We start from the raw sequence: 17,314 nt of genomic DNA, 5'->3' as shown, positions 1-17,314 counted from the left end.
GACATCTCTTATTGTCAAATATAAAAAAAGATGAAAAACGGATTTCAACATTAGCATCGCTTTCAAAAACAGTTGCCGCTGGTTTAAATTATATATATCTATATGTTTACATGTAAAATGGTTTTTACTTGGTGAAACGGGTGTTTGCAACCGGAGCATCATGAGCCTTCGTAAAATTGTACAAAACTTAGATATAGGAAAAACGCTGATTCCGGATGCCAATATTTCCCGAATTAAAATTTCTACCAAATTTATGTCACTTGACGGACTATCTATCATACAGAGAAAAAAGTGCCTACACCTTAAAGTAAATACTGCCGAGAGTTAAACGTTATCTTGGATAATGGACAAACTATTTAACTTCATAGACGATAGTGATTTGATAGTACTGAATTTTAGCACCATATCTCTTTCTTACAGTTTAACTCATTTCATCATCATCATCGTTGGAATAAAGTACATTTTTTCTCTATAAACATTTACATCCATCAAAGATGAGCTATCAACATAAGCCCATGTTAATGTTTTGTTCTTACCATTTTCGTAAAATTACCTTACTTAAAGCCGTTACCATGTTATATATGTTTTTGGAAGAAATCTGTCTGCGCCAGAAATGCGTCCTTTTGCGCTACAACTTTTTTTCTCTAATGCTACGTTTGCGCCACTTGTTTTAAATTACATACTTATTATTAGTATCATTTGCGCCAAAAATAAAATATACGATTACGCCGATTAATAGGAATATGAGTGCCCTCCTCCTTTATTTTAAATCATTCAATATAGAATATTTTAAAACAAAATTATCTACAGGCGGATAACATATATATTAAAGGCTGGAATTTGTAACTCATTGAACACACAACGTCTCTGCGGCTAGGTTCTCCTGCATATTTTGACACTTTAGAACGGCATGTTTTTGTACCTGTGCAATACTATTTTGTTTTTATTAAGACATATTGTCTTATTTGCAGTTTGACTTCATTACAAGGGTTAGATTATCCCGACTATGAATATCAATTAATAATGTGATTATAAAATCAAATAACGCGTAGTCGATCTACTTATTTTATTGTATATTATTACAACAATTTATATACTAATAATTGACGTATAGCGCCGTTTTATTAATAATAAAATAAGGAAAGCTATATGCGTTACCTTGAATTAACGGTATAGATATCGTTGAAATAACCTTGAAACATTCTTCCATTCGTATATAACTTTAAAAGATGTAGATGAAAAGGATAACTGGTTTTATTAGTTGTCTTCTATACCACATGGTACCATAGTTTGTATTGTATCGTACACAATGAATGAAAGTTTATTAATTTCTCTTATGTATAGTGAGTGTATTATATCTATCTAACGTATAAGTGTTGTAACATATGCCACTGACAAGCAAACCGTATTTACATTTACATGTAAAAAGTAACAACATCTGACACTAAGTTTTCATACATTTATGTTGAAATATCATAAAGAATTAGTGTGTGTAGCTATGATTACCTCACATTTATATTGTGGTATGCCAAGTTTTTGAACGGAACAATAATCATGTATGTCTAATCAACAAAAATAAGTCGTCAGTAAAGTACTTTTGTATGTACGGATAAATAAGTTGTGTGTGATGTAATTTAAACGAATAGGAGTTATAGCGATGAAAAATCAATTTCAGCTTCTTGCAACTTTTGATAGATGTTGTTGACTGTCTCCTGTTGAGAATAATTGTGCAATAAGTTTGGAAAAAGGTACAGTTATAAATATATTCTATTAAAACGATGCCGTTCTGTCATGACGGAAACTAATGTAAAACCAAGATGTTGACGGAATGTTTTATTTTGGCAATAATTGGATTATCATACAGTGTAAGCATGAATGCAGAAAATCGTCTTCATCACGAACTTTTACATATTCGTTCTTACAGTAAACTGATTCGACCCACTGGAAATGATTCTCTTAAACTGACAGTCAAAATTGGTTTACGTTTGTCTCAGCTGCTTGACATTGTAAGTATATTCTATTTATCGTTAAAACTTTGGGGTTAAAGCAGAACATTGACATCTTTTTTTTTCAAATTTTACATTTATCATATTTTTATCATAACGAGTATGTTATTTTTAGATCTTATTGACAGAATATCCCGCTATGTTACTGAATATACTGTTACATGTATTCCATCTTGTGGTTTCAAACAAATACAAAACATGGAAATTTAAAATCATGATATGTTTTTTTCTCAATCTTAAATTTAATCACAAAGTTGTTCCTTCTGAGTACTAGTATATATTATTATTTATTTTACGACCATACTTGACAGCATCATCCCGCTATGTTAATGAGTATATTATTGTTATTCATGCTGTGGTTTCAAACAAATACAAACCATGCAAATTTGAAGACTTGATATGTTTTATAAAATGTTTGTGAAGCGTTTACCCTAACAAACGGTAGCATGCTCACTTTTATTTTGGTTTTGACATATTGAACAGTTAAAAGTAAGTAGAAGCTTGATCTCTGATTTAGTAAGGTTTATGTAAAAGTTCCTCTGTAAGATGCGAGACTTTTGAATCGTATGATGATTGTACACATATGACTTTTGAATCGTATGATGGTTGGATTTTTCTAAGAAGGTAATATATCATGACATCATTACAATTCTATCGTTTGGATTTACATCAGAACATCATTTCTATGGATTATATGTATATCGGAAGAAATTATCATGACCTCATCACATTTCTATTTATTTGAGTTATATTAGATGATAATATCATGACATAATTACTAGCTTAATTGCATTTCCATGGGTTTAGTTTATAACAGAAGGCAATATTATGACATCATCACATTTCTATGGGTTATATATATATATCAGAAATCCTTGTCTAGGGCCTAGGAATAGACTTCTCGTTCTATGTATATCAGATGACAATATCATGACATCATTTTATTTTTAGGCTTTTAGTTTTAGTTAGTAGACTATCCCTAAATCAGGTCTTAGTGGACTTTCCCCAAAAATGTCTACTTTGTTCTTTTTTAAAAGTTTGTTTAACAGCATCAAAGTTACTTAATGTTTGTGAAGAAATCAAATACAATGTTCATTTATAATACTTATAATCTGAAAAATTTCCCAAGATAAGTACCTTTGTATTAGTCCAATTTCAAAATTTGATTCGATTTCAGTTAGTTTTATGGTCTATATGTTGTAATAACTTGAGTTTTCTAGCTTAAAGCTTAATGACGGATTGGATGCTACAAAAATGGATGCATGTCTGCTAACTGAAAATAAGAGTATGTGTTGATGTAACTACAGTCCCACATCACACTCACAGCAAATCGTGAAATCGGGACCAAAGTCTTACTTAAAGATTAAATGTCTCATATAATTTAGAAAATACTCCTCACAATGTACCGGTTAAGGGTGGTTTTGTGCTCACAAACATGTTTAACTCATATTATTTTAAAAGTGTCCATCGAAATGAAAACGGGTTCTAAGTTTAAAGTTGAAGTGAACTTATTTCCGTGATAAACGACATTAACCAAAAACTCAAGCCTGACAGGACGGACAAACGGACCAGACATCAATCATCATGGTCCTCTATTATCAATAAACTCATCATAGATACCAGGACTAAATTTAGTATACACCAGACGCGCGTTTCGTCTACAAAAGACTCACCAGTGACGCTCGAATAAATAAAAGTTAAAAAGGAGGGCAAAACAATATTGATCTAATTAACTGAAGGCCCTAACAGTTCAAGTTAAACGCAAAAGTAGCAGACATAACGACACAATTAAAAGGTAGTATACTAAATGTGTAAGTGATGGAAATAGGTCAGCGAGAGTAGATGGTTTTTACATTCTAAATCATCTAAATATCTGTACTATGCGATTTGCTATGTGTTTCCCTATAACTACATAACTGCTATTGTCTTTTAATTGTCAGATTGATTTTCTGTGAAGTGGTGTCTTCAATTAACTTTTATCTATCTTTACCATACATAGTCTGAAATTCAAGACAAAAACGTGTAAACAAAACGATTTTGTGTGTGAAAAACATGTACCTTTAAAAGGCTGTTTGGTACCTTTCATTGTCGCGTTTCATTGCTCTAACCACTACATCACAGTAAAACAGAAGGCCGAATAGTTTGCCAATAATGATATCGATGTTTCGTGAGCACCTGCTTTCTTCTGATATACTCTAAATCAAAAGATTATCTCCTATAGTGTTACAGTTATAACATAATTGATCTATAACAACTATGCGCCCCTAGACAAGATGTACTAAAACTGAAATGACATTGTTTAAGAGGCACCAGTAGCTTAACACATTTGATATTTCATTAATTCATTTTGAATACATAAATCAAAAACAAACCACTGGTAGAATAGCATGAACCCCAAATGGAGCGATACCAGACTGCTTCTTTTGCCACCCGAGCGAATCCAGTAAAACGATACAATAGGGAATCGGACCAAATTTGTATGTACATAGAGGGGCAATAGGGGGTCCGTTAACATGTTAGCAACACCTCGATTTTGGCAAAAACAGTTAACAACAAATTCAAAAATGTTGATATGACAGTAAACACAGTGGGTTGAAAAACAGTTAACAGTTTAAATTTATCTCAGATAACAGTTAACAACACCTTGAAAAAGGCCAAAACAGGTTAAGATAAAAAGGTATTACCCCCTCTTTTCTCTACATAGATCACATGACTTTATATGCTTTCTTAAATTGTTGCTGAAGTAAGTAAGTAATTTCACGTGACGATGTGTCGTTAACTATAGAGATACAACAACTCTCTTTCTCCTTCCGACCCTCTGTATTTCTCAATGGTGAGTATGCACAAATATAATCGAAGCAGGTGCTAAAGGCATCTAATGTTAAATCTACATTCATTGAAATTTAATAACAGGACTTTGAATATGATTTCCGTCTTTGTGCACTGACCTCAAGAAACCAATCGTATCGTTAACAAAATTAAGAACTGTAATTTAACTCAAAAACAATCGTTAATTAATATATTTTGTAGCTAACAAGTGTAGATTTTAACGTATTTCTCCAAATTTATCTTTAGGTACCCAGTTCTTTAAATGTACAAATTTTCAGGGAAAACAGTAAGCCGGCTGTCTCTATCTTCAAAATCTAAAAGATGCAAATGTGATTTATAAATAAATTTGCAGATCGTCGACTCAGATAATATGTCAAAGAAAAATGGAAAATTAATCAGAAATATTCAATTCCTATTGAAAATATTGACGTTAGATTAATAGGTCATATGTATGTATAATGAAGGACGGTTCCATAGATCTAACATTGTGCATGAATGATATACAAGAACCTCATTAGACTACATCGATATGGTTACGAACAGCAGAATGAAAAAAAAAATATCGTGCTTGATGGAATCTGTATATAACTTATCATCAGTGGAACATTTATCATAGCCAGTCACTGAGTTTGATTTATAGTCGATAAGTTACAAAAGAAAAGAAGCAAGTAGTTGGCAATCATATCGCATCACACATAATGTATTAAATAAAGATAACTTTAGTGAACATAAGGTATTGAATATTTCACTCTTTTTCTACTCCATTTGTGTTGCCTTCTTACCCTTAGACACTCAGGCAAACATATAATACACGCCCCGCTCAAAGCCAGTTTAAAATTAATTCTGATGAAAGTAAATTTAATATCGTTATTCGAATTACACCATTGGGGACTGTTTAAGAGAATTGAATGGTCTCATAATCTGCACAATACTTTAATTTGAAAAATAGACTCGGGACAATTTAGGCTTTGACACATTTAAAAGACAAATGTCTATTGCTGAAGACAGTTTGTTGCTCTCGGAATGCCTTTGTCGATGAGTTTCTGTATACTTGCAGTACATACCTATCTCATTCTACATATGTAATAAACATCATACACAGTAGGTTGACTTGACTTTCGAAATATGGATATTCCATAACGGTCAACCAACTGGTGATAGCGTCCAAAAACTTACAAATGGGTGAATTCAACCGCACCACTTGGACCTATTGGTTTAAAAGCTTCCTAGTGAGCAGGTACTCTGAATGAAGGAAATTATGATATGCAATACAAGCCCTTGAAAATTGTATTAACTGGGAGATATATACTCAAAATGCAGCACATATATTTTGTGCGTTCGATTTAACGCCATCAGAACGCAAAAAAGGTATAAATGTCCGATATATAACAAAAAACAGAGAAGATCTATGTAAAATATGTATAAGAACATACTGTGCAATCTTGAAGTCTTCATTCTCCGTTTTGTCTTGACATAAATGGTTCAACATTTGCACGAAACTAAAATGTAGACATTTAGTCGCAGTCAAAATATTTTTGTTCAACTTGAAAGATTAATGACGCAAACATTTTGAAAACCCTTAATCGACCCGGTTGTAGCATTTTTTAAATTACTTTCACAAGCTGGCTAATGTTCGATTGATTATTGTTTACCTAACGCCCAGTATAATTTGTTTTGTGCTTTACAAGCCTATTCATGAGAACTTGACGTGGCTGCGTCTTTCCAAAGCCAAAAGTACGTCTCGTCAGCATGAATTGTTCTGTCGAATTAGCATTAAACGTTTAATAAAAACAAATTTGTACAAGAAAAACAACATAAGACGGTAAGAGGGAGTGGCACGCATTTATGAATGTTAAATATAGGTGGTAAAAAGTGGAAATTTGAGATAATGGAGGTGAAAGGTGTGATCTGGGAAATAAGTGGGAAGTGAGATCCTCTGCGAATATACTAAAAAGCGGGACGAAAGATACCAGCGGGAAGGGCAATCAAACTCATAGATTGGAAATAAACTGACAACGCCATGGCTAAAAAGAAAAAAAAGCTACAAACAGACAAATAATAGTACAGAAGACACGTTATAGAAAACTAAAGACTAAGCAACACGAACCCCACCAAAAAAACTGGGGAGATCTCAGGTGCTCCGGAATACCCTTGTCCCATCTTCTCAGTAAGTTGAAGATCATATCACACAATAAATGTATTTACAATTCAATTAATCTTAGCATGCTTTTTGTACCTAGAACAAAGTCAAAGTATTTCATTATTTAACAATGAATTCAGTTCATTCACATCCCACTATCCGCAACTTGACCTCACAATAAATGTAGTACTAACTTAGTTATATATAGAGCTAGAAAAAAAACAAAACTAGAAAGACGTAAGGCTGCAGTGCTTTCATTCGGAAATGATTATGACAGAAAATTTACGATGTGAAGATCTAACAATAGTCTAATAATATTCATTTTGCCAATAACCTTATACCATTATGAAGCAGTACAAAAAAATCTAAAGCACTTTTTCCCTTTGATATATAAAATACAATAAATCCTTAGTGTAGAAGTTTTTCTTTATTCTATTGTTCTATAATGCTGCTTTAAATGCCCTAAACAAATATATCCTCACTTCATTGTATACATATCACCAATATAATTACACAATATGTAACAATTTAAAATCTAATGAAGAAAGAAGCAAATATTATCATGACAATTGAAAAACCAAAGGAATAAAGAAGAAAATATTATCGCAATTTAAATATTACGAAAAAAAAAAAAATATCATCGCAATTCAAATCTAACGAAGAAAAAGCAAATATCATCGCGATTCAAAATCTAATAAAAGCAAATTTCATTGGAATTTAACACTTTTGAAACTGCGTTAGTATGATGCGCGTAACCTTAAAAGTGCAGTTTCACATATTTTATCGCCTTGACATGAAACAATATCTTGAAGTTATTATGTTCTGGTTACATCTTAATTTATATACTAAATTACAACTTGTCTTTAAAATGCTTCTGTTATAACATACTGTTTTGGATGTGATCATAAATTTTAGTAAAACGGAGCAATACAAATAAATGTTTGTTAACCAAATTTATTCTGTTTGGTAGAATAACTTTATGTAGTTTTCTATGCAGATGTGTGATATGAGCGCTTATGGAACATAATTGTCACGATTCTTTATTGCAAAGGAAGCCAAAATCCAGACACGTCCGTCATTTAATAACAAACTTAGTTTATTATTGCCAAAGCTTCATATTGTACTGCATTGCTACAGAACATTAACCTGCTTTTAAGGAAAAAAATATAGACATCACCGACGAAATTGATGGTAAAAATGCTTCAAACTATATTACCATAAGTACATGTAGTTGGGGAACAAAACAACAAAGATAAGATTAAACAACCTGCTTTTAACTTGGCTTTTTATCTTAGTCGGATATTTTCGTTTGTATTTTAAAATTCATCATCATCTTTAATGTTCTTATCATGTTAAAATTGACAGAATAGGGAAATTAAAAATTTGGAAAACGCATTGATCTTGGTATTTTAACCATCCTTTCCCCTGTTTTTATAAATGTACGTAAATTGCACTGTTACACAACTGTCCCAGGTTAAGGGAGGGGTTAATGTACGTAAAATAGTTCAACATTCTGTGTGTGCCTGTCCCAAGTCAGAAGCTTGTGATTCAGCGCTTGTCATTTGGTGCTGTATATCATACTAGCATTTGTTTTTGGACATAAATCAGGCCGTTAGTTTTCTTGTTTGAATTGTTTTACATTTGTCATTTCGGGCCCTTGTAAACGTGACTATGTGGTATGGAATTGAGCTCATGTCGAAGGCCGTACGGTAACCTTTAGTTGTTAACTTCTATGTCATTTGGTCTCTCGATGAGTTTTGTCTCGGTTGTATTTGTCAAAACTTTTTGAAATTTCGGATCCTCAATACTCTTCAACTTTGTACTTAATTGGCTTTATAACTATTTTGATCTGAGCGTCACTGATGAGTCTTATGTAGACGAAACGCGCGTCTCGTGTACATTATAATCCTGGTACCTTTGTTTGATAACTATTGTAAGCATACCTCATCTCACAATATTGCTCGGGACTTTACCATACAACCAACAACGACAGACCACTTAGTATTTAATTAAAATGGCAATGTAAACAACTTATTTACTAAAAGTAGGCCTATACAAGACAATTGGCGAAAAGAAGACGTCAATCAGTACAATGTTTTTCGATTTTTTTTTAGAAACTGTTGCCATGACTATCTTGCACCCAAAGTAAAAACGTTGTTGTTAAAGCTTATAACCTCCTGTCGATAATGTATTTATCTGAAAAACAAGTAGAGAGTTATATTAGCTATTCATATAACATAAGGGTTATTTCCAACTAGGAGAAATTTGTAAATCAAAAGCATGTATTGTTTTTTTTTTTACATTTCCTTCGGAGACAGATATGATGACTCAAACCCATTTATCTAATTAACAAAAGTATTACTGTCGAATACAAGATGTTCGGAAGTCAATTTAAACATTGTATAGAGTTATTGTGATTGTTGGCGTTAATTTTGTCGCAAATGTTAGAACTGCAAATTAACAATTCGATGACCTCTTGCCAGGCTTAAGTTTTTTGTTTACCAAAAAACATATCTTCTCCAAAAGCATTAAACTCCCCCAAATATCTCTTTTCTCTTAGTTATTCATGTGAATACTTACGTTGAATACAAGAAGTATTCGTTCAATAATATCTGGCCTCACGGTCATAAAACTTTCGAGCATGATTTTTGTACTCAGACTCGAAAATCAACCAATCAAATTGCTGGATTTCATGTTTCGAGCATGATTTTTGTGCTCAGAGCACTGAGCAAAGTTTTATGCCTTCAAGGCCTGGTATTTATCGTTTTATTTCTATTGATAGTCACAGCTTATGAGTGCATTCTCCTTCACTGACATTTGATAAAATAATGTGGTATCATCTTTGCTGTAAAATGAAATTTTTTTAATCCCTCGTTAACCCAATTCTCATAGTTAACTCTTAAATTGATATAAATATAATAATGATATATAGATTTTAAGGAAAATATGATAAAAGCTGATAGCTGAGCAAAGTAAGTTTAATCTTTTTTGCAATGATTAATATATTTAGCCAAGTAAAGAAAACTCATTAAAAAAATTGGTAGAATAACTGGACTTAGTAAACAATCTGTCAATATAGCTACAAGAGAAGAACTAGCCCAGTATCCCATAGATGTTTTTATTTTAGTGCAATCATTGAAATGCTAAGCAACAACAATTATAACTGTAATAAAAATATCCTTTTATTTTACGATTCTTCCTATTATCTGAATTGATCACCATAAACGGTAAAATTTCCATGCTTATCATAAGTAGAAAAATATTTAACACAAATAAAATAGACATAAATAAAATACAAAATATTAACTATCAACAAGAAAAGAATTCTTGATTGTATTTTTTAAATCTAAAATACAGATATGATGAATATATTATAGTCTTTGAAAAATTTAAACTACAAACTGTGAAAACCGCAAAATTCTCCTTTTCAGTAAAATTAAGACAAAATATAAAATTGACAAATATATTTTGAAAATTAAAAAAATTAAAATAAGTAAAGCACAAGAAATGCACTTCGTGGAAAAAGAGAGGGGAAGATGTAGAAGAGTTCACATAGAAAATAAATAGAAATAGAATTTGTAAACATATAAATATAAAAACAAGGTTGAAGCTAAAACCCATTGTATCTCACCCTGTGAAAGTTATATGTTTTTCTTAAACAGTTTGAAAAGAAATAAATACTATTTATCCAGAATTGACAGAGTCATTGAAAAAGGACAGATTGCAATTACTTTTATCATCGTGTAATTTGTTTCATTTATTGAAATGTCGTTCACATTTAGGGGACACCACACATGTTTAAGTATTATTAAATATAAGAAGGTGTGGAATGAGCGCCAATGAGACAACTCTTCATCCAAGTCACACTTTGTATAGGTAAAAGTACGGCCTACAACACGGAGCCATGGCTCACACCGAACAAAAGCTATAAAAGGCCCCAAAAATGACCAGTGTTACCCTTTTTAATATATATATATATGATAATGCCTTAATATTTAATGTTGGTGTTATTTGTAATTGATGCCATTAACCACTCTGGGTATACATGTGTTTTAATTTTATTAAATAAATATTACAATATTGTTATTGTAGGATGAGAAGAACCAGATAATGACTACAAGTGTATGGCTTAGACAGGTACTTGCTTGCTTAATTCCTTTAACTTAGTTCCCTCGTTGGTTGTTATGGCGGGTCGATATCCAAACGTCAAAAGATTATTTTGTTGTAGCGTGTGGATATATTTGATCGGGTCTTCAATTTAATATTTGAAATGAACTGTTTCAAATTTGTCATCGTAATTAAAAATATTTTTATGCAAGAAAACTTTGTCAATAGAGTTTACTTAGTCCGGTAGATAGATCCACGAGCAGCCAGATACCTATGATTTGATACGAGCGTTGTGTACATCAGTTGCACTCGAATCAAAACAGTTGGAAGTCAAATCAAATACGAAATTGAACGTCCCTTTGGTATCTTTAGCCTCTCTTTTGAAGAGAATACAAAACGAAAATTTGTGCAAAGTACGGCTTATGTAACCTACGACTGAGGGTATAGAAAACTTTAGTGATTTAAATAATTTAACGTTATAACAGTAGTACCTGTGTTTTTTTGTTAAATGTCATGTGAAATAGTTCGCATTCGTTTTTTAATTTCATTACTGAGAGCGTTCTTTGATTTGGATTTATTACTTCTTATGTGTTGCTATTCTACAATACCAATACCAATAATTCAAGTACTTTTTCTATCATTATTTCTTCATGAGTCTGCGAGTGATCCTTTTGTTCTTCCATTCAAAGGGATGAAAAATGTTTATCGCTCAATTACAGCGGGAAACGTGTCAGTACTTGCGCTCTATCTCTATTAATTTTGTTTATCTTCTTTGAAAATATGATGTAGGCTTAAAGCATGATTTACATATGCTACTTGATTAAAAGTAACAAATCTGAACTTGTAACCTACACATACAAATGTACCATCTGTACCGTTAAAATACATTGTTCATATTATAAATACGAATGTAGTGCATGTCTTAAAAATAATTCATCTTGCGTCATATAACCTGTATATAGCTTTTAACAAGACATAACTGTGCGATAGTATCTTTTATTTACCACATGTACTTATTTTAATCATGTTACACGTGTTTCTGAAATTAACATCCTCAAGTAGGCTTTAGGTAACAACTGGAATGGTAACTTGTAACAGTAGGAGAAACCTTGACATAAGGAGAAAAAAACCTAGGTGGTAATGAAAAAAATAACTCAAGTCGAAAAAAAAAAAAAATCAACAACAAAACAATTTGGCAAACGAAAGAATGATACCAAGAACGTATGAGCTCCGGGAAGGAAACCCTGCATGAGTATATTTGATCTAACAAAAACCTGAAAATAAATTGGTTGATTGGTTGCTGTACGCTTTGCATCCAGTGGCACATATGTCATGGATATACAAGACAAGAACACATAAACAATAAATAAAAAAATAGGGTATGTAATATGTATCGACTGGGATGAATATGGAGAACTTCTGGATATCTATTGAACAAAACAAGGGTATATTGGATAGGGACATGGATTTTATTCAAACCACCTACGGACCCATGAAAGAGTTTCGATGGCTTTTAACGAAACAGATATAGCACACACTCATGTTGATGTTTATAAATCTTTATTTTTCAGGAATGGACAGATCCTCGATTACAATGGGATCCCAAGGAATACCAAGGAATTAAAATGACGCATATGCCATCTGACCATCTCTGGCGTCCAGATATCGTTCTTTATAACAAGTATTCATTATAATGATATTATTATTAAATCAATAGAAACTAATTTCAAAGATTTGTCGATGTGCTACGTATACACTAGCAATTTTTGTAACATTCATGTAGTGACCATATCATCTGAATCTTTAAACATATACTCAGATGGCAACGTACAGGCGAATCTTAAAGTTATTAAATCCCCCTATGTTGATAGGTACTCGAAATTTTTGACTTGTGTTTTGATTTTCCCAAAGTGACAAACAAGCTTCATTGTAGAAAAATACAAACAGAACTTGATAGATTTCATGCATCCGAAGCGCTTTTTATAACCATCAAAGGTCAAATTATGGATAGCCAAGAATGTATAAGAACCGGAACAGTTGAACAGCTATATGACCAAAACGGACCTAGTATTTTACAGTTAGGATCTTATTCTTGTGAGAGATAAAATTGAGAAGAAAAATGGGGAATGTGTCCAAGAGACAACAAACCGAGAGAGTCTATTTATGTCATTATGTTAATTGTCTTTTGTTGAGAGTTTACTTTTTTCTTTGGCAATAATACCACATCTTCTTATTTTAATATAGTTAACTTATAGTCAAATTATAGATAAGCAATGGAGTAAGTTATTTTTAACTTAAATATACATACTAAAGTAATAGATATAATAAACCAATACAAGGTGAACAATGTGCATCATAAAAAGCAAGTTTGTTTTTACTGTGTTTATGATATTTCAACATTCTTACTTACAGTGCTGATGGTGATTTTGTTATTACTTTGCTAACCAAAGCCAAAGTATATTTCGATGGAATGATAATCTGGGAACCTCCTGTCATCTATAAGAGTTCCTGTCCGATCGACGTTGAATATTTCCCCTTTGATATGCAGGAATGTTTCATGAAATTCTCATCGTGGACATATGATGGACAGGAGCTTGACTTACAACATGTGTGTGATGCTCAATCAATAATACTACAAACTGCACCAAATAAACCAAAAGAAAAGTTGATTATCGGAGGAGTAGATATTCATGATTACCATCAAAACGTTGAATGGGATATTATAAATGTAACTGCTAAGCGAAAGGAAAAGTTGTACCCATGTTGTCCGAACGCACCGTATCCTTATCTTTTATTTAATATTACTCTTCGAAGACGTACTTTATTTTACTCGCTCAATTTAATCATGCCATGTGTGTCTATATCATGTTTAACCGTCTTGGTATTTTATCTTCCATCAGACAGTGGAGAAAAGATCACGTTATCAATATCAATATTGCTGGCGTTGACTGTGTTTTTCTTGCTACTTTCAGACATCAATCCTCCAACTTCATTTGTCATACCTCTAATAGGCAAATATTTACTTTTTACTATGATAGTAGTGACTATGTCTATATTTTTAACTGTTTATACATTAGGAATCCATTTCCGTTGTCCAGCAACACATACAATGAGTCCATGGGTAAGACGTGTGTTTACGGAAATTTTACCAAGAGTTTTATTAATGCGCAGACCGGATATGGAACATATGCGTAAAAGAGTGCCTTTAAGAACTTGTAACGGTATAGAAATGCGTGATGTCAGGGATATACTTTCCGCTTCGCAAGCTTCAGAAAGTACATATGAAAATATTCGTCCTAACAAAGAACTAAAACAGTATCCAAAAGAAATCAAAGAGGCTTTTGAAGGAGTTATTTCAATAGCTGATCACCTGAAGACGGAAGATCAGGAGAACTCTGTAAGTAAACTAATCGGAAATATAAATTATATCATACATTTGTGTTCAGAAAAGATGTATGCTGTTTTAGAAACCTGATATTTTTTGAGAATTCCAACTGCCCAACTTCATATTTAAAAGTTAAACCAAACCCGAAATATAACTAGATGTTGACTTAGTATCGTCACAAGAAAACCGCTCAGATTTCAAACAGGAAACATTGTATAAACAATGCTATCGACACCAAATTATTTGATGAATAAAAAAAAACTAAATATATATGACATTAGACAACCACGGTCAAAGATCCATGCTTCAGATAAGCCAATGTATCTCAATCCTCAGTATGTCTCTGATCAAGACACAAAATAGTTTATCATTTCAAATGAAATACTAGTATACACTTTACAAATCGCGTGTGTACCTGCAATATAAACACTCTTACTTAAGCATTTATACGTCAGGAGCCGATTGACTGAGAACAATGCAAACAAAGCTTTGCCTGTACGAGTTGTAACCTTAGGTTATCCGTTGTTTCTTGATTTATAAAAGGTGGATTTGAAAAAAGTATATGTAACAAAACAAGCCTGTTTCAAAGCACTGAATACTGTGCTGAAGATAACTTAGCGGACTAAAAGCCCTACATCATCGGTATCGACATAGTGCTACTAAATCTAATCAATTTATAGATTTCTTGCGTCTGAAGATCTTTCTCGATTTTCCCTCATCATGAAAACTAAAACTCAAAATTTAAAAGCCTATGTGTGTCATTACGAAAAAAAAAAAAAACAAAAAAAGACCACAGATATTTATACACACATTAACATTGACGATGTCTTTATAAATGACAAGATCTTAAAATAAGGTTGTTTTGGCATTGATAAGAATATGTTTTCTTAGCATAAGTTCTATAAATAATTTCATTAATATTGTTTTACTTTTTAGGAAGCACGTGACTGGAAGTATATTGCCATGGTGATGGACCGTTTATTTCTGTATATTTTTACAACAGCATGTGTATGTGGAACACTCAGTATATTTTTATATGCACCCTCCCTTTATGATTCACGCCCACCTTTAAGCTCTAACATACGGGCAGACGGGGCGTGTAAATATTAAGGTCAAGTACAGAGATTTCAATTTATGTTTTTGTTTTCTTTCATTGTTTTTGCAAATTAATTAAACCGTTAAGAGGCAATGCACATGCTTTGATAGAAATTTTTGATAGTTTACCAGCGTCAAATACTTGTAAAAGCTACTCCATCCTACTTTAGACGAGGGATTTAATAACAAAGTAATCTATATTCTTTTGTTCATTTCAGCTAATCGTTCATTAAATTGACTTGCAAAATAATAAAGTAAGGTCTGCATTTTCATCAGCATACACACCCTGAACAATCAGAAATAATTTAACAATCAAAAATGTATGTGTTATCTTATACTATGTGATCCTTGCATGAAACTAAGCTTTATTTTCATATTACTGTGAATTCATTTATTTTCATGGGTTTCATTATTCGTGGATTGAAGGAAACTTGCATTTTTCGAGAATGTTTGCTTTTACAAATCTCTGCTTAACAAGTATATAAAAAGTTTGTTTTTCACTAAACATTTGACCTCGTGGTTCATCTGTACCAACGTAATCCACGAACATTGGTATCCCACGAATAAAGAAAACTCTACAGAAGATTGAAAGAATTTGACTTGGCCTTAAATAATCTACATATGTCTTTCATTGTAAAGTAACTATGTATATATGTCATGTGATTTCAATGAACTGCAGTGCCTTATTCATTAAAATGCCGTTAATAGTATTAAAATCAGTCAGAAACATTATCATATACCTTTCTGATCAATCGTCGTATTCAGTCCAACAGTCTATCACCATTTGTCGACTGCAACGCATCCAAAACTTAGCATATATAGAAGGCTGATGCATTTAACTAAATATGTCCACTTGATATTCATCAGTGTCACCCGAATAAAAATAGGCAATAGATTATTATTAAGCTGAAGAGCATTAAAAATATACCAGAGAGGATGTTTCGAATATATTGCTAGCCATCTGGTGGTATAAAAAACCTGACTTTGTGACGATACTAAAATTTCATAATAAATGGAAATGGACTGCAATGAAAATATCACTAATGCTCTATCAATTTTCATTCGGACGGAATGCTTTTATTGTGACCTATTTTTGTAATCCTAGTGATTTTGAATTTTTCGATTGCTATATGGAAATTTGAATGTCTTCAATTTTTGAGAAATAATGGAAAATATACATTTTCATTTTTTTAAAACACAGTACCTTCTAAAATAGGATTTTAAGCACATGCACATTTTTTGGGGGGTAAAATAGCTCAAATATAATCACGATGATGATTATACATCTTCATTTGCACATTTCATGAATATGTACCAGATTACGTTCTAGTAATAGTCAATGTCCTTTTACTACCGTCCACCCATTTATAAACACAACTCAACAATTTCATCTTTTGTTTTTGTGTTTGTGTGTGTTGAAATTTTCATATAAGTGAAAAAGAATACTTTCACAATGCTTCCTTTAGTACTGGATTTAAACACACAAATCGTCTGTTATTTCTTACATATTGCTTTCCCAATTAATCTATGATCGTATGTCGATCCGTTTACGTTCTAATAACTTTCATTTTTTTTACTCGTGCAAGTTGCATGTGGACTTGTTTACTCATGTTGTTGACCCCCAGGTTTTCTATTGAATCTTCTTTTGCAAATTAACTCTCAACTTACTTTTATTCTTGTTTATGTGTTGTTTGGTTGCTGGTTCGTTTTCACTACCAATCCGTCTATAAGTAACGTGTAGTCCTGTTTGGA

The 17,314-nt window shown here is 32.1% G+C and overlaps 1 protein-coding gene across 1 annotated transcript; it reads left to right on the top strand.

The window, feature by feature from the left end:
- The first annotated feature begins 1,248 nt into the window (after positions 1 to 1,248).
- Positions 1,249 to 16,294, top strand: LOC143073140 (acetylcholine receptor subunit alpha-like). Its single transcript, XM_076248472.1, has 5 exons — positions 1,249 to 2,006; positions 11,068 to 11,112; positions 12,654 to 12,763; positions 13,495 to 14,479; positions 15,404 to 16,294. Exons 1-5 carry the CDS (start codon positions 1,818 to 1,820, stop codon positions 15,575 to 15,577), a joined length of 1,503 nt encoding a protein of 500 aa, XP_076104587.1. The 5' UTR covers positions 1,249 to 1,817; the 3' UTR covers positions 15,578 to 16,294.
- The last annotated feature ends 1,020 nt before the right edge of the window (positions 16,295 to 17,314 follow it).

This window comes from Mytilus galloprovincialis, chromosome 4, assembly GCF_965363235.1.
Source record: "Mytilus galloprovincialis chromosome 4, xbMytGall1.hap1.1, whole genome shotgun sequence".
In the NCBI taxonomy this organism is placed as follows: Eukaryota; Metazoa; Mollusca; class Bivalvia; order Mytilida; family Mytilidae; genus Mytilus; species Mytilus galloprovincialis.
Note: the sequence above shows the minus strand (reverse complement) of the source record. Positions and strands in the feature narration are given on the sequence as shown.